This window comes from Drosophila eugracilis, unplaced genomic scaffold (assembly GCF_018153835.1).
Source record: "Drosophila eugracilis isolate 14026-0451.02 unplaced genomic scaffold, ASM1815383v1 contig_81, whole genome shotgun sequence".
Lineage (NCBI taxonomy): Eukaryota > Metazoa > Arthropoda > Insecta > Diptera > Drosophilidae > Drosophila > Drosophila eugracilis.
Window position 1 is genome coordinate 925,120 of NW_024573712.1, and position 20,316 is coordinate 945,435.

Consider the following 20,316-nt stretch of genomic DNA (forward strand, 5'->3'; position numbering starts at 1 on the left):
TACTTAAAATTACAAAATATTTTTTATTTCAAAAAGACAATAAAGTTGCGAAAAAGAAAAAGAATAAATTATATTAATTTATTTAAACATAATACTATTTTTAAAAAAGGAATAAACCCCATTATCTGAACAATTTTCGACTTTAGAGTGGTGAATTCCTCGTTCTTTTGGAAGTCAAACATTCAAGTCCAAAAATTCACAACTACTTTTATTTTTAATTTATTTGTATGTACTTTGAAACTTGAGTGCAAGCTTTCATCATTGTATGGAGGAAAATAGAAAAAAATGTTAAATTAACATTTCTATGGGACTTGTAACCATAACAACAAACTAATGTGCAATAAGTGGAAGGTAAAAATATTATCAAATCTTTAAATAAAATTAAAATTCTTTACATTGTTTTTTAATAAATTACCATCGCTGAACGTTCAAAGTTCTCGCATCGAGTTGGCATGTTCGCCTGTGCCAGTGTTGCCAAACAATCAACTGCCCAGCTGGTGTTGGAAGACGTTCGTGCAAAATATTCGGGCTGCACACAAGAACATAAACGACACGTAAACGTCACCAAAAATTAGCAGCTTAGAAGTTCATTTAAGTAATATTCGTGAGACATGTGTTACTAGAGAACGTGCCCAGTTTCATCCCAAGCTGCTTGAGAGTGCGCGTGGGAAAGTAGCGTGAGCCAAAACATATGCAAAGGTCGACGGCGAGGAGGAGTTGCCCTGCCCCACAAAAATTGCATTTTTCTGCACTAGCACTGGAAGCCAACTAGGTGCTGCCGAAGAGCCGTAACGGAGGATCCGTACACAATGGCGCTGCCAGGCAATGGCATCTATGTGGTGCGGGGCGAGATGGCCACTCTGATGACAGCCATGCGACGTGGAACGAGATGGAATGCCACCGCCTACGTGGTAACTAGTGTTTTTGATACCCACTGGTAGTATAAATTAATGAATTATACCATTTACAGGACGATGAGAAGGACTCGTTGCTAAAGCTATTCATTGACCTCAAGCAGGAACTAAATCGCATCGAGGACCTGCGCCTGATCGAGCCGCAAGTGTTTCTGGCTCCATTTCTGGAGGTGATTCGCACAGCGGACACCACGGGACCGCTGACTAGTCTGGCCCTAGCATCGGTTAATAAATTCTTGTCATACGGTCTGATAGGTAAGATAAATTATTACTTTTTTCTCCTCAATTTCTTATTTAATATCGATTCACAGATCCAACATCTCCCAATTTGGCTGACATTGTGGAACGCATTGCCGATGCCGTGACACATGCACGTTTCATGGGCACCGATCAGTCCTCGGATAGTGTCACCTTCATGCGTGTTATTGAGGTACTCCACACTCTTATCCGGAGTCCCGAGGGAGCTGCCGTCAGCAATGAGTCCATGTGCGAGGTGATGCTCAGCTGCTTCAAGATCTGCTTTGAGCCGCGATTGAGTGAGCTGCTGCGTCGCTCAGCAGAACAGTCGCTCAAGGACATGGTGCTGCTATTCTTCATGCGATTGCCCCAGTTCGCGGAGGAACGAAGCGACACCATGCTTCAGAAGAGATTCACTATTGGAGATGCTGCCAGCGGGGCTACCCAAGAAAAACTCAAGCGAAAAGTTGTGGCGCCTCCACCAGCTATCCCCAGAAAATCCTCAACGGTAGAGGAACCTCCACAGACGCCACAATCTGCCAACCTGGCAGTCTCTGGTCATTTAAAGGCACCAATACTGGCCACTACGCCCGCCAGTCCAGCTGGAAACATTCTGGACATGCAGGGAAAGATCACACAGACTCCAACCACAACTACGAATTTGGGTGAAAATGAATCAACTACTATTGATGCACCTGTCATTCAAGTAGATTCGGTTGATTCAGAGCCTTTGCTAGATGGCGAATCGGCTGATGGAACCAACACACTCGCAGAGGCAAGCAGCAGCGAATACATCAACTCAGTGGGCGTTCGTTTCACACAACAATCATCCGATCAGGAAGCCGTTTCTCTATCGCCCTACGGCTTGCCCTTCATTCAAGAGTTGTTTCGCTTCCTCATAATACTCTGCAATCCTCTGGATAAGCAGAACTCAGACAGCATGATGCACACAGGTCTAAGCCTGCTAACAGTGGCATTTGAAGTCGCTGCTGATAATATTGGAAAGTATGAGGGCTTGCTGGAGCTGGTAAAGGACGATTTGTGCAGGAATTTAATATCGGTAACGACCTAAGCCATTCTTCATTCATTATCCTGATACTAACTATTGCTTTACATTCCAGCTTCTAAACTCGGAGCGCCTTAGCATCTTTGCTGCCGATCTGCAACTATGCTTTCTGCTCTTTGAGTCACTTCGTGGACACCTGAAGTTCCAACTAGAAGGTTATCTGAGAAAACTGAGTGAAATCATTGCTAGCGACAATCCTAAAACGCCGTACGAAATGCGTGAACTGGCTTTGGATAATCTGTTGCAGTTATGGCGAATCCCTGGCTTTGTAACCGAATTGTACATCAACTACGATTGCGATTTGTACTGCACGGACATGTTTGAAAGTTTAACAAACCTGCTAAGCAAGTACACCCTGTCAGCAACCAATGCTGTATATAGCACACACATAATCTCGATGGATACACTAATTAGTGTGATCGACAGCATCGAGCGGAATTGTGCGGCAGCCAAAAACAGCAACAATCGAGAATCTTTACCGGAAGCTGCTCCAGCGACAGGCGTAAGTCGCCATTCACGACATAATAGTGGATTGGAGGGTATCGTAATTGATTCTGGCAATGGTGCACCTGTCGAAGAGCCAGTGGAAAATATATCCAGTTTCATAAATGCCAGCTCACAGAGATTGCGTTTGCAATCTGGCGGTGACGGGGTAGGAATAACCACTGAACAGCTTGCAAACGTCAAACAGAAGAAGCGATTACTATCCCAGGGCACAGAGCGCTTCAATCAGCGTCCAGAAAAGGGAATCCAATATCTGCAGGAGCATGGCATCTTAAATGCTGAGCTTGATCCAATGCAGGTTGCCCTATTCCTTCGAGAAAATCCCGGTCTGGATAAAAAGATGATTGGCGAATATATCTCGAAAAAGAAGAACGTTGACTCCAAGATTCTAATTAATTTTGTGGACTCATTCGATTTCACTGGTCTTCGAGTAGACCAAGCACTGCGTCTTTACCTAGAAACCTTCAGATTGCCTGGAGAGGCTCCGCTTATCTTCTTGGTGTTGGAACACTTCTCCGATCATTGGCATGTAAGAAATTTATACTGATTTACTTGGTACAAATTATTTATTAAATTATCCCCCAATGCAGACACAAAATAAGGACCCATTCGCCAATGTGGATGCAGCTTTTCGCTTGGCTTATGCTATCATCATGTTGAACATGGATCAGCACAATTCCAATGCCAAGCGGCTGAATGTTCCCATGACACTTGAAGATTTTACCAAGAATTTACGTGGTTTGAATGGGGGTGAAGATTTTGACCAAGAAATGTTGGCTCAAGTGTTCAACGCTATCAAGTAAGCTTTAACATATAAATAATATGTATTTATTAATATAATTTTGTTTATCCTTTTAAGGAACGAGGAAATCGTAATGCCAGCCGAGCAAACGGGCTTAGTGCGTGAAAACTATCAATGGAAAGTACTACTTCGTCGAGGCGAAACCCATGATGGTCATTTCCATTATGTCCATGATGCGTCCTATGACGTTGAGATTTTCAATATTGTGTGGGGCGCTTCCCTTAGTGCTCTTAGCTTTATGTTTGATAAGAGCACTGAATCGGGCTACCAAAAAACTCTAGCAGGTTGGTTTACAAATAGTATTTATTGTTCTCTTTTTTCACAAAAGGAATATATTGCAGGTTTCAGCAAATCCGCTGCTATATCGGCTCATTATAATTTGCATTCGGACTTCGATGCTCTCGTTTTGACTCTCTGTAAGTTCACAACTCTGTTAAGCAGCGTAGAGCAGCATGAGCCCGCTCCGGCAAACAATGAAATACAACAAGCTGTAAACTTCGGATTGAATGGCAAAGCTCAGGCGGCAATGAGAACGGTGTTCCTATTGGTTCACGACTATGGCGATTGCTTAAGGGAGAGCTGGAAGCACATTCTGGACCTTTATCTTCAACTTTTCCGTCTCAAACTCCTTCCGAAATCACTGATCGAAGTAGAAGACTTTTGTGAAGCGAACGGCAAGGCGTTGTTAATCCTAGAAAAGCCTCGAGAGAAGCAGGAGTCTGGTCTATTCTCCAGCCTGTACTCTTTTATCAGCTCAGAGGGTCAGCGAGAACCGACGTATGAGGAACAGGATTTTATTAAGCTTGGTAGAAAGTGTATAAAAGAGTGCCAGTTGGACCAAATGCTTCAGGAATCAAAATTTGTGCAACTAGAGTCACTGCAGGAGTTGCTTAAATGTGTTCTGAGTCTGCTAAAGGCACCTCAAGGAAACAAATCGATTGGGCTGCCCTACGCCGAAGATCAAACTGTTTTTTGGATGGAATTCCTGGTAAAGATAGTGGTCCATAATCGGGATCGCATGATCCCACTGTGGCCAGCAGTGCGAGACCAGATGTACCTCCTTCTCATGGGAAGCTCTTCGTGTGGCTACGACTACCTGCTCAACCGGTGCATTGTAGCTGTTCTTAAACTGGCTATATATCTAATGCGAAATGAGGAGTTATGCCCAATTGTTCTGCAGTCGCTCAAGATGCTTTTAATGCTAAAGCCGTCGCTGCTGCTGCGCATCTCTAAACAAATTTCTATTGGAATCTATGAGCTTCTCAAGACCTCTGCCCAGAACATCCATTCAGAACAGGATTGGCAAATTATTTTCAACTTACTTGAATGTGTGGGAGCCGGGGCTGTGCCGCCCAACTACGATGATGCTCAGCTACCGTTACCGCCCAATGGTAGTGCAAAGTCTGACGGTGCTTTAAGTGGGGAGGAAGACGCTTCTATTGTCCCGGAGCGTGGTTACACCTCTGATTCGGAGCTATCTAAGGCGTCGGTAGCCCCAGCTGCCTCTAGTCCTAGTGCCGAGAACTGGATATTGGTCAACAACAAGGACAGTGAACTAACAACGGCTTCTAGGTGTGTTTTTATTTATTTAAATGGCAACACAAAATGTCATAAATCAACTTAATTATTTTTGCAGACCGCAGTCTCCACCAAGCTCGAGTTCTCCCCTAGTTAATACGCTAGTCTATAATTGTCAGCTTCTTGATCACGCGCCATTTGCTCTTTTTAAGTGCTGGGATTCACTGGCCTTCATCGTGCGTAGTGTGGCACATATAACACCTTACAATTTTGAGGCCTGCGTTCGCTGCATCCGTATCTTTGTCGAGGCCTGTCGGGATGGAGGAATTCGTCAGCGCAGAAAACTGGAGACGGCAGCCAAACAAAAAAGCTCTAAGAAGCGCAACGATCGCAAGCCTGGCATGACTTCATCCGCCTCAAGTAGTAATCTTACTCTTCTGACCGCCGACCCCTCCGAAAACCAGGGACACGGAAACGCGGCAGAGCAGGAGGACCTGGCACAGCGCTACGAGCAGTTGTCCATTCAATTGCTAGACCTGATGTATACATTGTATACAAGGACAGCTCAGATATTCCGTTGGTGGGCGGAAGAAGGTTGCACAGTCCCACAGTCGGCAGCTTTGTGGTCACCAGGCTGGTGTCCGTTGCTCCAGGGCATTGCAAGGCTGGCAATGGATCGACGACGAGAGGTGCGTACCCATGCCATCTCGTGCCTGCAGCAGCGGGCATTGCTGGTGCACGATCTGCAGACGTTGTCCGGAACCGAATGGTGCTCGTGTTTCCACCAGGTGCTGTTCCCGCTGTTAAACGAACTCCTGCCTGAGAGCAGTGCATCCGGCCAACTGGATGCCTCTCTTCTTGAGGAGTCGCGTATTCGAACGGCCACCATCATGTCTAAGGTGTTCCTGCAACATTTGACCACTCTTATTGAACTAGGAAATGCCTTTAATGAGCTGTGGTTGGATATATTGGACTACATTGAGCGCTTTATGAAGGTGGGATCGGACACGTTGTCGGAACAGATGCAAGAGATACTGAAGAACATGCTACTGGTAATGCACTCAGTGCGAGTGTTTCACAATCAGGATGGCAGCTTGCAGCAGGCTCTCTGGGAGCTAACTTGGAGGCGCATTGGTGAATTTTTGCCCAACCTCAAAGAGGAGCTCTTCCACGATGAAGGTGGGTGACGCGGTCGTTATTGAATGTATTTAACCTCTTAACCTGTCAGCAGACTTAATATCTCCAGCAATCTCGCTAGACTTTACGCAAATTAGATACGCCCCAAACGAACATTCCTTAACTCTGCCGCTTTATGGCCAAAATCGCAAGATTTCCCCTACGGGCACGGCCAGAAGTGACACCCTTCCAACCAAACAGCGCAAGAAACCCTGGGCAAAGTTCAGATCGAAACTGAAGGTGCTTAAGGGACTTGGCAAGAAAAATTGAATAGTTATCGGTTTCATTTCGAATTCTTCATTCACATTTCTTTTTATATTTTTGTACAAATTAAATAGTTACGGTATCCATGTATATGCTCCATCTTCCAGGAAAGCGTGCTCAGACCTTAACGAACCCAGCTCCTATGGCAGTTGTGGTTCCTACTCCACAGCAACAGGTACCAGCGGTGGCAATTTTACCCAATCCAGTCCAGGTGTCCAATGAGTTAATTGTGAGCGCACCCACTCCATTGGCTGTTACACCCTCACTGGGTTCTCCTGTGGAATCGCCGAGGAGGAGTATTATACTACAGCCACCTATGGCAGAAGCACTGCAACAGCCGCCTAGTTTTGTATTTGCTCAGGTGGGTTTTAAGAAAATAAATGATATTTTCTTTTAAATTATTTTTAATATTTTTCAATTCATTTGACAGCCTCTGATTGTTCCGCCCCAGCAGACAGCGGTGGCGGATCCTCAACACAGCACATTGCTGCCAGATCTGGTGAATGAAGCAACTGCTGCTGCCGGGCAAGCCACTTCCTCGTCGCTGACGCACAGTCCACAAGAAGCAGACCATTCTGGTCCAATTGTGCACCAGACGAACATCGTAACCACTAACAATACGTACAATAGCTACGCCATTGAAGTGCCCATGGTATCGGAAAATACGGCTGAACAATTGGAGCAGCAACAGCAGCAACTTCTCTACCAACAGTACTACCAGCAGTATCAGGCCCAGCAGCAACAGTTGCCATCTCAAACCATCGATCCTGCCATCAATGTGCCAATAAGTCATCTAATGGCCGGAAATGCTTATCCCTCGCTCCCCAAAATGCCACAGGCATCCATTGTGCACAGTTTTGCTCCCGTTTACGAGACTCAGTCGGCGTCTAGTGGACCTGGACCACAAGCAGATATATATCAGGAATACGTGCAAAATCCCTACAACCTAACGTTGCAGCAGAATCCCCAACAGCAGCAGCAACAGCAACAACATCAACCAGGCCCAGGAATGGCCACCGCATTTCCCGCCGTTGCCACGCCAGCCAACTACTTTAATGTAAATGTGGATCCCAGTAGTATACCACCCGGATCGGAACTGCTATACGGCCAGCAGTAAAAAGAAGGAGTGTTGAACCAGAATTTCAAACCACCTGACCGTTTTAATTTTATCCTGTGTTGTAGAGAAGAAGGTTTATCTTCGTAGTTAATAATATAAAATTGTGTCAATTTGTTTCTTGTTATCTTTGCCCTTCCCCAACAAAAGTGGAAATACATTCCTCCTGGGCGCGTGTTTATTATGCTTACCGAAGAACAACACTAAATCACAGATCCAGATACAATTTCCAGCAGATATCCCTATAAGCTTTAGTAATGCAAATAGTATAATTTATAATAATTAAATAATTATATCTTCTGTATGTTATGCAAAGAGGCAAACTGTAAATAATCAAAATTAAATATCTAAAAAATATATTCAGAAGTATTTCCGAATGGTAAAATTTATGAGGTAAAGGTAAAGTTGGAAATAGCCATTAAGGGGCGAAAAAATTAAACTGTCGAATTTCTATATACAAAAAAACGTACCCGACTCCGTGACAATGCATATTGCAGCATTGCCGTGACCAGGATTCGAACCTGGGTTACCACGGCCACAACGTGGGGTCCTAACCACTAGACGATCACGGCTACGCCGGGTTGTTGAACATGGCTTTCCAAAAACCGACCTGGTCACCTAATGATCAACATTAATTAACAAAAGTAATTACCACTATTTGCAAAATTTTTATCAAAAAAGTTTCAAAGCAAAATGTGTTTAGAATAAAACCGAGTATGACATGTTTTAGCACAAATGTACATGCAGTATCTTACTAAATTCAAAAAAAATATTTTTATAGGACTAAAGGCAACTAAAAAAAATAATTCCCGACTCCGTGACAATGTTTGTTTCAACATTGCCGTGACCAGGATTCGAACCTGGGTTACCACGGCCACAACGTGGGGTCCTAACCACTAGACGATCACGGCTATGCCGGGTGATGCCAGCCGGCTGCCAAAAGTGTATTTTCAAAAAAGTCAATCGCGACTTGAAACATAACAATCCGCTGTGTATAAATAGCTCAGATTAGTACAAAATATTTTTTTATTTATCACTTCTTTTAAAATATTTGACAGTATCTTAAAATTTATTAGTATTTATTCAGGTATTCTTCTCTTCTGGAAGATGCAATTTTGCTTGTATTTTTTTATTTTGCAATTAAAATTAAAACTGGTTACTGGAAAATATAATGGTTATTATGCCTTTCACTAGGCGTGTCGAGTCCCATTCACTTTTAAAGGTACATTTAATCTTCCATAACATGAATTTCTACTTGTCTGCATAATTAAAACAATTGTTTGCAGAAAATAAGTTATTTGAGGCGATTTTTCTTTAAGCAAAATATTTGTTAATTTAGAATTCATTTTAATAAAATCTCAAAAATTAAAAAATGTAAAATATCCGAAGATTAATTATATAATTACAGATTGAAAATCTGGAAAAAAGATTGGAATATTACCAAAGTTAGTAGAAATGAAAAATGTATTATAATAATAAAATAAAATAATAAAAAAAAAACACCCAACTCCGTGACAATGTATGTTTCAACATTGCCGTGACCAGGATTCGAACCTGGGTTACCACGGCCACAACGTGGGGTCCTAACCACTAGACGATCACGGCTATGTCAGGCGCTGAAGAACGGCTGTCAAATGACTATTTTCCGATTAGTGCCCAGAAAATCACTGCAAAGCAAAGTTTGCGCATACTCCATTTCACAATAGAAATAACAATATTTATTCATATTAGTTTCTTTGTTTTTAAGAACTGAGCGAATAAAAATGAATGTAAAAAAATAGTTCTTTAAAGCAAATCGCACAATGAATCTCTTAATAAATGTAAATGTTTTTATTCATACAGTATTATTTTACAGATTACTTAAACTATTCACAGTTTAATATCTGATTCAAGGCTGAGGCTTTTGGGTTTTTACAACTCCCTTGGAGGATTTTTTCTGGCTGATGGCGGTCGAAGCAGCAGCAGCAGAAGTAGAAATGGCATTTCCCCTATCCCGGCGCTGCTTGAGACGCTCCCGGAACTGCATGTGGAGCGTATCCATTGGTGTGTTGAGGGCGAAGTTCATGTCCGGCAATTGGTAGGTGGCCAGCATAAAATTGCAGCGCACCCGCTCGTTTGCGATTCGCTTAATGACTTCTTGCATCTCGGGTCTCTTTAATAAATTACTAATGGCTGTGCTAACCTTTACCTGTGAGTCCGTAGATTCCTTCTCATATTTCACTTTCTTAGGGGCTTTGGACTGGCCCCCTTCCTCACCATCCTCCAATGCAACAGACTCGAACAGAAGGTCAGGACTAATGCGCCTAGCGCCATGTTGACTCTTTCTCGCTCTGTTCCGTCCTGTTTTACCAGTCGCGTCTGCCGTAGAGCTGGGCGATGTGTTTGTCTTATCCGAGGAGGACGGAGATGTAGAATCGGAACCCGAAACAGCTGATTCAGGTTCAGTTTTGGAGATCCTTACAGTTTTAGGAGTTTGCTCGTTACTTGTATTAGATTTTAAGCCGGTATCCTTAGGAGGTGTCTTACAACGTTTCGGACCCATAGTCTCATCAACCTCACTCGAATCGGAATCTAACTCTATAGCCTTGTATTTGTTCATTTTAGGTATTGTACTTAGCTCCTGACTATCTATAAAAAAGCGTTTTAAAAGGAAATACCAATAAGTAAGCTTTACATGCGAAATTCACAACATTAACTTACCATTTTGCGCTTTAAATATGCTTTATTTTTAAAATACCTCAGATGTATAATTATGGTTGTTTTGGTATTTCACTATCGTTCATCGATACGCTATTTTACTGAACTATATCGATAAAAGCAGATGTAGAAACGTAGTGTTGGATAATGGTAATTCTAACCGGCGCCATCTAGTGTTCATTTTCCAAAAGCCATTTTTCGTTTATTTTATTTTGTGTTATTGTTACAAGTTATTTAATATCGCATAAGCTTGCGTTTACAAATAATAGTTATTCACACTCCTCATTTTCAGACTTAAAAAATGGATAAGTTTTTTGGTTTGCTAGACTCAAGCTCAGATTTCGTTTCTGGCCGGCCATATTCAACACCCCGCTGTAGCCGTGATCGTCTAGTGGTTAGGACCCCACGTTGTGGCCGTGGTAACCCAGGTTCGAATCCTGGTCACGGCAATGTTGAAACAAACATTGTCACGGAAGCGGGATTTTTTGATCATATTTTTTTTGTTTTAAATTATTTTGAATCTTTATCAATTCTATATGAGAAACAAAATAAAAAGGTTCATCGCTGTAAAATAAAACAGTCAAACTCCTATTATTCAACAAACCAAAATTGTATTTTAAAACTTTGAGAAAAAATATTTTTATTTAAATAAAATAATATTTTTAATTTTACGTAAAATGAAAAGATTATGGACCTTTAAATAGCAATTTGTTCATCAGTATGAATAGATAAATTACGAAATATATCACGTATAAATTTGTTATAGCGAACTAAATTTAGTTCCTGTATGTACACAGAGATAGAATCGAAAATTTGAGTAACCAAAGTTTGTCATATGGAGTTTCAACTGTAGCTCTAAAAGTAAGAGGAGCCTGGTGAAAGGCATTTGAGCATGATACTGTTTTAGAGCAATTACCGATGATTTGGTTTGTTGATTAATAAATACAAACACATTATTTAAAGGTAACGATTTTCTGATAAAACATGTTTAAAAGAAGTAATAAATTGTAATAATCTTTTGTTTAAATCTACACAATTTTTAGAGCCAACAAATGGTTGAATTTGAAATTACCTTTTTGGATGCAGACTAGCATCACCTGATGTAGCCGTGATCGTCTAGTGGTTAGGACCCCACGTTGTGGCCGTGGTAACCCAGGTTCGAATCCTGGTCACGGCAATGTTTCAAGGAACATTGTCACGGAGTCAGGTTTTTTTTTGATGTGATCAAATTTAATTAACTAGTCAGTTATTGCTGCATTCTTAAGCATATTCAAACCAGCGTTAGCTCGATCATTGTCGCATATCCTTTGTGGCAGATAATTCCGTAATCGGGGAGTGTTTTTTTAAGTTGATCCTTTTTTAGTATTACACAGTTATAAGTTTTTTATATCGATAACTCACAGACTTTTCGGTCCAAATACAAAACAATAAATTCGTGTAAATATTTCTGGCAAGATATAAAATGGATTTCACAAAAACATCCAGCATTGAGGAAACCGAGAATACAGAGAATACGGGTCACGCAAAGAACTTGCACGAAAATGTTTCCAAATTTTATGAAACCATAGGAAATATTTCAAGAAATTTGCGCAAGGATGATTGGGCGTACTTGCAACGCCATCCTGAGATTCGAGCCATAATTCGGGTGATTATATCAGAGGCGATCAAAGCAAAGCCATCGAATATATATCATTTCACCGCCAATTTATTTGATTGCGAAAATGACGAGATAATGGTAGAAAAGGTAGAAAATTATTAATTTATCAATGAAATAGCCAATAATGAAATATTTTTTAGATAAACAAGCAACTAATGTGGGTCAACGAGCAGTTGAGAGGTGGAACCTGGACTCCTGCTGATGGGAAAATTCCGTTTCCCGAGTCTAGCGATACATCTTCAGAAAATAGTTGCAACAATAATTTCGATAATACACAAAAATTTAACGTTCCCGAAAGACCAGTTTGTCCTGAAAGTTATAAGCCTAATTGCAAAAAATAATGATCCATTTATTTGTTATTTTGGTTTTATATCCAAAAAATTTTAAGTAAATCAATTAAACAATTTCAAAAAACTTTTTTTTAATTTCAAATTACTGACATTTTAAAAAATTTAGCACGTTTAACAGCACTGAAGTCACCGAGTTGCCAGATTACAAGAGCTGCAGGTATGGCAGCCCTATAGTGAAGATAAGACCAAAAGAAGACGAAAAGGTTATAAGTTGAGCGGAAAAAAGATTTGTTTATTGGATAACCGGTGTTGGAAAGTTCAAGGTACTTGCTTCCAAACAGCCAAATAAATGGTAATACGCGAGGAGTTTCTAAAACACGGACAAATTGCGAGGTCACGAAATCGACGAGAAACCATTTTACGTGGTAAGTAAATTAGGTGGCCCCATCACTTTTGCGGTGCCTCCCACTACACCGCGCACTCTCCGCCCGCTTCTCTTGTTTTTTGTTGTGCTATGCACCTTCGCCGCCAGCGACATAAACAAACCTTGCCTTCGGGAAGTGTTTACAATTCAAACGATTTTTTATTTAAATAAAATTATATTGCACTTGAAAATCCGATTGCATGACCGATTTCTGATAGCTGTGAAACGACACAATTTGCCGGCCGGCAAACGAAAGGGAAAGCAAAAAGAAACCGAAAACGTCATTCGTGCGTTGACTTTGAAAGGCTAGAGTTGTATTAATTTCACGGAAAAACTTCTTTTCAACGGAATTTGTGCACTTTAAAGTCGGAAAAATGCTGCCACAAGATAGGAAATTTCTTAGGTGACACTCACAAGCTGGAATTCCACACATCTAGTCACAATTACACATTTTAAAGCAATTGTTTTCATAAATATTTTTTTTCAACAGGCAACATACACGCCAGAACCAGAACCAAAATCCGAATTCTCGGCGCTCTAGGTTTAACAATAACTACCATACCAAGATGGGCAGCAACTCCAAAGCTGACCCCATCTCGCTGACCTTCCACGACTCCTGCCTGAGGATGTCTGATGTCCAATTGCTTCATGGACCGCACTGGCTGAACGACCAGATCCTGAGCTTCTACTATGAGTACCTGTCCCACATGAAGTACAAGACGAACGCGGACCTGCACTTCATCGCTCCGGAGGTGACACAATGCATGAAGTATATGGATAACCAGGAGCTGAGACAGCTACTCGACCAGAGTCATGCGACTGGAAAGCCCTTCATCTTCTTCGCCCTGAATGACAACGAGAGCACCGAAGCCGGTGGCACACACTGGTCGCTGTTGGTTTTCTCGCGGCCGGAAAAGACCTTTTATCACTTTGATTCGTACGGGAACAACAATACGGGAAACTCCGTGGAGCTAATGAACAAAATTAAGGACCTGCTGGGCGCACGCCAGGCCAAATTTAGGCCAATGCGATGCCTTCAGCAGGCGAATGGCTACGATTGCGGAATCCACGTCATCTGCATGACGGACCATATCGCCGACTACCTAAACAGGTACGAGGTGATTGACGGACTGCCCACTCTGCACATTGACACCGTGAAGGCCAAACGCACGGAGCTACTAAAACTCATACTTTCGCTGGGCGGCAAGGGCTAAATCCTGTCAGGGATTCCCCGAATTACTAGTATTAAGTGACCAAATTAAGGATGTACCTTGTTGCCGGATGAAGAGAGGGGACCACCGGGATAACAAATGTGAATGCGATATCCTTGATATTGATAATTTTAATTTATTTAGTTCCCCTTGCCGAATAAAAATGTTTATTTGAAGAGCAGTGCCAGGCACTAAAAAAAAAAAAGGAAAAAAAAAAACCAACACAAACAAATGCTCCCTGAAACCTGTGCGTCGGCATATCTTTAAGTTAGGTCTTTTAAATAAAGATTTGTTTATCCACAAAGCGCGTTGGACTCGAATTCAGCATTCTAATTTCCCTGTTTGTTTTGACCAAGGGGCGCCAGACACCATTAAGATAACGAAACGAACCTGAAGCTTTCGTTGCAATTATTTATTATAAATGCAAAATGGGAACGGATCCGCTTGGATCGTTGATTATTTCACGTTTTAAAATACATACAAAATAGATAAATCCACATCGAAAATTGATATTACAACGAGGCACTGGAGTACATACAAGAAATACCTTTTATCGCCAGGCGAATGCATGGGTGGGTGGGTTCTTGACCGGGAGTGGGTGATGGGTTAAATCCAGGATGGATCACTTGACCACTACTTTCTATAAGCTAGCTAAGCTGCATACTCGCAGGTATGCATATAGTTGAGACTGGTCTCAGAGCCGAACTTCGGGCCTGGCCCAGCCCCCAAAGGCTCGCTCCAATTCCTCGGCAACGGCCAAGCACAGACGATCCTGATTAAAATTGGCGATAATCTGGACGCCCAGAGGCAGACCCTCGCTTCCCAGTTTGCCCAGGGGCACAGCTGTGGCAGGAAAACCCAGAACATTAACAATACCAGTGTAGGCAAAGTTAATGGGTCGCGTTATGGGCTCATTGTGATATGGAGCCACCGTTGGATGAGTGGGATAGATCAACACTCCATTATCGTCCAGCAGGCGCTGGAGCTCTGTCCTCAGATCATTCCGCTTGCGTACCAGGTGATCATACTTGGGCGATCCATGCTTGCACTGAGCACTATCCATGATGGCCGTCGACAGGCCAATAAACGTGTGTTTGGAAGCACCGAAAAACCATTTGAACAGCTCAAGGTACGTGTTGATATCGTGCTCCAGGTTGCCCAATTGGTAGGCGAATCCATGGCCGCTGTCGTCGCGCATGTTGGCGAACCAGATGGCAGCCGATTGACGGAACTGTGGCAGTTGAATGCGCTCCACCTTCTGACTTCCGAACTTTTCTCTAAGATGCTCCACCACTCGGGTCATGGCCTACAGAAGATTAAGAATTTAAGAGAATAAGAATTTTTAGAAAAATAAAATAAACTAATTCTTTTACCTGTCTTAAGTCAGGATCAACGGCGGATATCAAACGGCCACCGCCATCGGACTCTTGATAGAAGAACTTCAATTTGGTCAAGTCGACATCCTCATCCAGTTTTAGCACGGCTGCCTTTTCGCCCGCCATAATCTTTAACATGGGTCGTAAATCCTCGGCAAATCGTGACATGGGACCCAGACCCAAGAAGGAATTCTGCTCTGCACTAAAAGGCGCTGGAAATTGACCCACATTGGATACAACCAGTTTGCTGGGCTTGTGGCCGAAGATGCCATTGAAAAATGCTGGCATACGAATGGAGCCACCAATATCAGAGCCCAAGCCAAAGGCGGAGGCAGCCGCAGACTGGATGCAGCCCTCGCCACCGCTAGAGCCACCGACAATCCGGTTTGTGTCGTACGCATTCCTAGTCCTTCCGTGCACCGTATTGTTGCTCTCCCACCACATGCACACCTCGGACACGTTCGTGAGGGCGATAGGAATGGCTCCTGCCTTGCGCATCAAGGCCATGGCATCCGCATCTCGCGTACCACGAACATCCCGACGTTCATAGAGCCCAGCAGTGTGAAGCATTCCTGAAGAAAGAGGTTAACATTAGGAATTGGTTTTTATAACTAGAAAATGATGAGAGCTACTCACCCTTGACCGATATGCAATCCTTGGTGGTGATGGGCACACCCAGAAAGGGTTTCTGCTTCGCCAGCTCCTCCACGCTGTATTGACCGAGTTTGATTAGTGCATCAGCTTCGATTGCTTCCTTTAAAGCTTGATCATAGCGTTCATCCACTACACAGTTCAAAATGGGATTGACCTCCTTGATGCGGCGTATGAAGGATTCCAAAACCTGAACGCTGCTCAACTGAAAAAAAGGATAACAATTAGTTATAATAACTACGGATTTACATCACACACTCACCTCCTGGTTGCGGATCTTTCTGGCCAACGATGTGGCCGATTCCAACAGAATAGGATCTGTTATCGGGGGAACACTCTCCCCTTTTTGGCCATAGATTAGCCGGAAAATGAAACGAATGCAGGCCTGGAGAAGGCCAAAGATGTAGCCTCCAATGGCCCGAGCCACTGAAACGCTTTGTACCATTTCGTCGAGATTTGGAAATGTATGGCTGGAATACCTTAACTACTTGGAATCAGATTCGGAATTGGATGAGTTTGTTCTCTGTGATGTGGCCCATGTGTTGTTGTCTGGAAGAACGAGAGCGATAATGACATGAATGCATTTAAAAATCTTGTACAATGTAGATATATGATATATATATGAACACAAGGGAGGCATAAATAAATTGCGTTGTTTTCGCTATTTTAACCGGTTTATCAGACGGCTTTTGCAAATATTTGTAAGGTATTATCGCGTGAAAATACAACTCATTTTTTCACAGCTAGGTTGAAAAATATGGGTCACAAGGTGGTACTGAAAGTGGCCTTTGAAAATTGAGTAACCCAAAGCAAATTCTAGATTTATGATTGGTTATAACGTCGTTTAATATGGCAATTATTTTATGAACACAATGTATTCTCAGATATAAGATTACGCAGCCTTTCCAAAAATTCCAGTAAATCACACTTGATTGGGAAGGAATATTTTCTATATGATGTGTGTAAGTTAAACAAAGAATTTTTATGACTATATAACAAAAACTGATAGAATTCAGAAAGAATGTTTTACAAGCTGAATATCACTATTCCTAGTTATCAGATATAGAGGCAATCGATTTACTCGTGTCTGGGCCCCAAACATAATTTAATAGCCCCGACACTTAATGGGGTTGTCCCAGATAGGCCAAGTCTACACCTGTGGCTGACTCACACTGACGGCCAATAAGCGCAGGGAAAAATATGGAAAATTCGAATCAGAGAACTTTTGTTCCAAAATTAATACATATGTATACGTAGGAGGCGGCATTAATTCACACAGATAATTGCAAAAAATGTTCTCTAAATAAACAAAGAAATTTAAAAGTGCGCTAAAAGTTTGCCAATAATGACAGGCAAAGCACATAATTCGTGCATACATACATATATGACGGAAAACGTGTTTTTCTCTATTGCAAGGAAAAGCTAAAGCAAACTTACTAGTTTGCTCTTGGGAAAAGGTTGTTTACATAAACGATTTTACTGTTCAACTCGTAAAAATACATATAGCTATTTACAAAGATAAACAAAGGCAAAGGCGAACCCAGGTTAAGGTTAAATATCGAGTTGAAATCGGGGAAATTTAATTGTTTTTCGGCCATATGTACGACCAGAATTAGGATTTTCTTTATTATCTTATCTCCAGTTTGTGGTTCAGACAGCTAATTCAGTGCTTAAATGTGAGAAGATAATAAATGGCACAAAGAGAGTTCAGCGCTCCATGGAAAGTCCATATTCCGATCTCCATAAACTTCAAATATGTAAGTATATCCCATTCAGCACTCCTAACTATTCCGATGAAAAAATCAAAATAATGTGAATAACTGATAAGTAAAGTGAGTCATTCATATGCCACAGCTGTATGTTTGCGATAAAAAAAAAATAATTAAACTTTATGGTATTTTACAATTCAAGTTGTGTCAATGATTAGTGGCAATTCAAAGTTCTCAACTTTTTATCATCCTGGCTTATCACAATATGTTTTCAGAACTTGATTATTCCTATTATAGCGCCTTTCAACATATCGCAGTTTGACCAGTTTTGCTAATTGAATTGCCAGACATTCGAATGCAAAGAGTGCATTATAATCAATTTCGCACTTGCAAGTTGAAGGAAGGGAGGTGAAAGTCCAGAGGGGGAGGTGACATTTTGTCTGTCCGTGACTTTAAATAAGGGAACAATTTAGGAGTAACACTATATAGCCGCTATAATAACCTTTAAAAACATACAGAGCACGCTATGTAGAGCTTAAATTACTATATTAAATGGAGGGCAATTATATGAAACATGTATTGACTTTGGCTATAAAAACCGTGAAATTCATATCCAAAATGCATGGTTTGTTTGGTCCAAAATAAAGATTTTTAATTGTAATTTTGTATTATTAGTTTCCTAACAAATCTATCTTTTATATTGCTTATTCCTTCTTTAAGCTTCATTGTTTTATAATTTTATGATTACTTTAAGTTAAAGCCCGTAAAAAGATTTGGTTTGATAAATCGAAAATATCATATTTTTGTGGTGCAATATAAATCATTTCTAATCCAAACGCCGGCAATTGATTAGTTCAAAGTTCAATGGCAATGAAGCGAAACAATAATCGACCCGTAATCGGGGATTTAAGTGGGCTATCCGATAAGATTAGCCATAAATACTAGTCGCTTAGAGCTCGATTTTGGCACAGTGGCCAAAAAATTCAATTGCAAATTACGAATTTAAGAGACCTGTTGCTTCCAATTGGAACTAGGGAGAGGGAGGAACACTCATTCTTAATAGCATGACACTTCTAATTAGAAAATAGGCGTATGGCTATTGATTTCCAAGTGGTTTGGGATGCTACGTACATATATATATGTATGTATATGTATACAAAAGGTGGAAAAGCAAAGGTGGCGACCGGCGAGAACGGTTGTGAATAGTGGGAGGGTATGAAGGAGGGGAGTCCCCGGGCGTGTGCCAGTGACATCATTTCGCTTTTCAATTTCCAGCATATGTTTTGTTTGTACTACAAATTCATCAAGTGTCATTTGGGACTATATACCAACGTGTGTATGTATGTACGTAATATGTTTGCTTCAAGATAAACAAAAAAAAATAGCAGCGTCGCCTGACGTCACAAGATGCCGCAACAATAGAACTTGATTTCAATAAAAAACGCACAATTAATGCGTCACATGCATAAGGAATAGCGGCTGTGCGCCTGTGTAGTTAAAAAATCACAAGCAATTACACTTCTCAAGCGGTATATGAATAAACGTCACAAAATTCGAGATAAACAGATATACACACACCGAAAACAACAAAACCAAGCAGACTGTATTATTTACCCGCTAAGCACAAAGTGAGTCCAATCAGATGGGATTTTTAAATGTAAGGAATCAGCGTGACCGTACCTAGGTTACCTAAAAATACCAATACCAGCTTTGGCAAAAACGAAATAAAAATATATAAAAGTTTACTTAAAATATACAAATTTTAGAAATATGTGCTTGCACTTTCTAACATTTAAAAATTTTTCAGGAAATATAACTATTTAATGATAAACTTTAGAGTACTGTCATTCTTTTTTTTTTTTGCGGAATTTCAAATTCAGGGCCTCTGAGAATTTGCGCTCATGTCGTCATTCCTTTACGTACATTCAAATCTTGATAAGAAAATTCACAGAGATTTTGGCGAAAGAAAGTTATTGTTTTTTGCTCAAAAAATAGCATATGTTCATTACGTTTTTGAAGTTCTCTACGAGTGGTTATAATTATTTAAAATGCTGAAGCTAGCATCCTATTTCCTGGGAGCCTTTATTATTCTGATTTTTAAAGGACCATTGTCAGATGGCAGGCCTACACATATAACCGGAACCCAACACGAAACTAATACATACTGGAATAAGAACCAAATCAAGGAACCTGCAAACAAAACCAAATTTCTGAGTATAGTGTCTAACGCTACCACCATGATGATAGACTTAAAGACGAGGCTTAATCGCACGGAAGAACGTCTACTGCAGCTTCTTGCCAATATGGAGGACCAGCAACGAGCGTTACAAGCAGTCCTTCCGGATTTTGTAGAGATCAGTACCAGTAAATTTTATATTGAACATGATATTAAGCAAAATTGGACCACAGCTGAATACACCTGCAGGAAAATGAGAGGTAATCTGGCTTCGTTCAAAAACGATAAGGAAATAAATGCCATTACCCGAAAACTCAAAAGAAATACAAATTATTGGCTGGGCATCAACGATCAACTCAAAGAGGATAATTTTCTTACTGCTACCGGCGAAAAGCCTCTTATTGTCAGATGGAAGCTCGGAGAGCCCAATAATAAAAACAGCATGGAGCACTGCGTTCTTCTAAATAACGGATACATGAATGATAACCTTTGTGCCTATGAGACATTTTTCATTTGCAAACTAAAATAGC

At 41.2% G+C, this 20,316-nt stretch overlaps 5 protein-coding genes and 5 non-coding genes across 13 annotated transcripts; 5 read left to right on the forward strand and 5 right to left on the reverse strand.

Annotated features, from left to right (window-relative positions):
• The first annotated feature begins 505 nt into the window (after positions 1 to 505).
• Positions 506 to 7,952, forward strand: LOC108106360 (Golgi-specific brefeldin A-resistance guanine nucleotide exchange factor 1). 2 transcript variants are annotated; one of them, XM_017213341.2, is made up of 10 exons: positions 506 to 911; positions 971 to 1,169; positions 1,226 to 2,211; positions 2,273 to 3,250; positions 3,312 to 3,520; positions 3,581 to 3,807; positions 3,865 to 5,095; positions 5,160 to 6,220; positions 6,589 to 6,842; positions 6,912 to 7,952. In XM_017213341.2, exons 1-10 carry the CDS (start codon positions 810 to 812, stop codon positions 7,596 to 7,598), a joined length of 5,934 nt encoding a protein of 1,977 aa, XP_017068830.1. In that variant the 5' UTR covers positions 506 to 809; the 3' UTR covers positions 7,599 to 7,952. The 2 variants fall into 2 exon arrangements, with proteins under 2 accessions (XP_017068830.1, XP_017068831.1); XM_017213342.2 differs by lacking the exons at positions 6,589 to 6,842; positions 6,912 to 7,952 and adding an exon at positions 6,273 to 6,549.
• A 143-nt stretch (positions 7,953 to 8,095) lies between these two features.
• Positions 8,096 to 8,167, reverse strand: Trnah-gug. The gene has a single exon. It is a non-coding gene; the product is annotated as a tRNA-His (tRNA).
• A 267-nt stretch (positions 8,168 to 8,434) lies between these two features.
• Trnah-gug lies at positions 8,435 to 8,506 on the reverse strand. The gene has a single exon. It is a non-coding gene; the product is annotated as a tRNA-His (tRNA).
• A 622-nt stretch (positions 8,507 to 9,128) lies between these two features.
• Trnah-gug lies at positions 9,129 to 9,200 on the reverse strand. The gene has a single exon. It is a non-coding gene; the product is annotated as a tRNA-His (tRNA).
• A 202-nt stretch (positions 9,201 to 9,402) lies between these two features.
• LOC108106373 lies at positions 9,403 to 10,374 on the reverse strand. The gene is made up of 2 exons (XM_017213364.1): positions 10,296 to 10,374; positions 9,403 to 10,223 (listed from the first exon to the last, which is right to left on the reverse strand). Exon 2 carries the CDS (start codon positions 10,192 to 10,194, stop codon positions 9,484 to 9,486), a length of 711 nt encoding a protein of 236 aa, XP_017068853.1. The 5' UTR covers positions 10,195 to 10,223; positions 10,296 to 10,374; the 3' UTR covers positions 9,403 to 9,483.
• A 295-nt stretch (positions 10,375 to 10,669) lies between these two features.
• On the forward strand, positions 10,670 to 10,741 carry Trnah-gug. Its single transcript has one exon. It is a non-coding gene; the product is annotated as a tRNA-His (tRNA).
• Positions 10,742 to 11,397: 656 nt separating this feature from the next.
• On the forward strand, positions 11,398 to 11,469 carry Trnah-gug. Its single transcript has one exon. It is a non-coding gene; the product is annotated as a tRNA-His (tRNA).
• Positions 11,470 to 11,618: 149 nt separating this feature from the next.
• LOC108106375 lies at positions 11,619 to 12,357 on the forward strand. The gene is made up of 2 exons (XM_017213366.2): positions 11,619 to 12,036; positions 12,090 to 12,357. Exons 1-2 carry the CDS (start codon positions 11,755 to 11,757, stop codon positions 12,288 to 12,290), a joined length of 483 nt encoding a protein of 160 aa, XP_017068855.1. The 5' UTR covers positions 11,619 to 11,754; the 3' UTR covers positions 12,291 to 12,357.
• A 111-nt stretch (positions 12,358 to 12,468) lies between these two features.
• On the forward strand, positions 12,469 to 14,207 carry LOC108106372 (sentrin-specific protease 8). 2 transcript variants are annotated; one of them, XM_017213363.2, is made up of 2 exons: positions 12,469 to 12,664; positions 13,154 to 14,207. In XM_017213363.2, the coding sequence occupies exon 2, from the start codon at positions 13,230 to 13,232 to the stop codon at positions 13,875 to 13,877; it is 648 nt and encodes a 215-aa protein (XP_017068852.1). In that variant the 5' UTR covers positions 12,469 to 12,664; positions 13,154 to 13,229; the 3' UTR covers positions 13,878 to 14,207. The 2 variants fall into 2 exon arrangements, with proteins under 2 accessions (XP_017068852.1, XP_017068851.1); XM_017213362.2 differs by lacking the exon at positions 12,469 to 12,664 and adding an exon at positions 12,994 to 13,066.
• Positions 14,208 to 14,271: 64 nt separating this feature from the next.
• Positions 14,272 to 19,285, reverse strand: LOC108106370 (fatty-acid amide hydrolase 2-A). Of its 2 annotated transcripts, none has more exons than XM_017213355.1 (5): positions 19,225 to 19,285; positions 16,164 to 16,450; positions 15,887 to 16,106; positions 15,248 to 15,822; positions 14,272 to 15,180 (listed from the first exon to the last, which is right to left on the reverse strand). In XM_017213355.1, exons 2-5 carry the CDS (start codon positions 16,344 to 16,346, stop codon positions 14,569 to 14,571), a joined length of 1,590 nt encoding a protein of 529 aa, XP_017068844.1. In that variant the 5' UTR covers positions 16,347 to 16,450; positions 19,225 to 19,285; the 3' UTR covers positions 14,272 to 14,568. The 2 variants fall into 2 exon arrangements, with proteins under 2 accessions (XP_017068844.1, XP_017068843.1); XM_017213354.1 differs by having other exon boundaries at positions 19,189 to 19,249.
• Between the last annotated feature and the right edge of the window lie 1,031 nt (positions 19,286 to 20,316).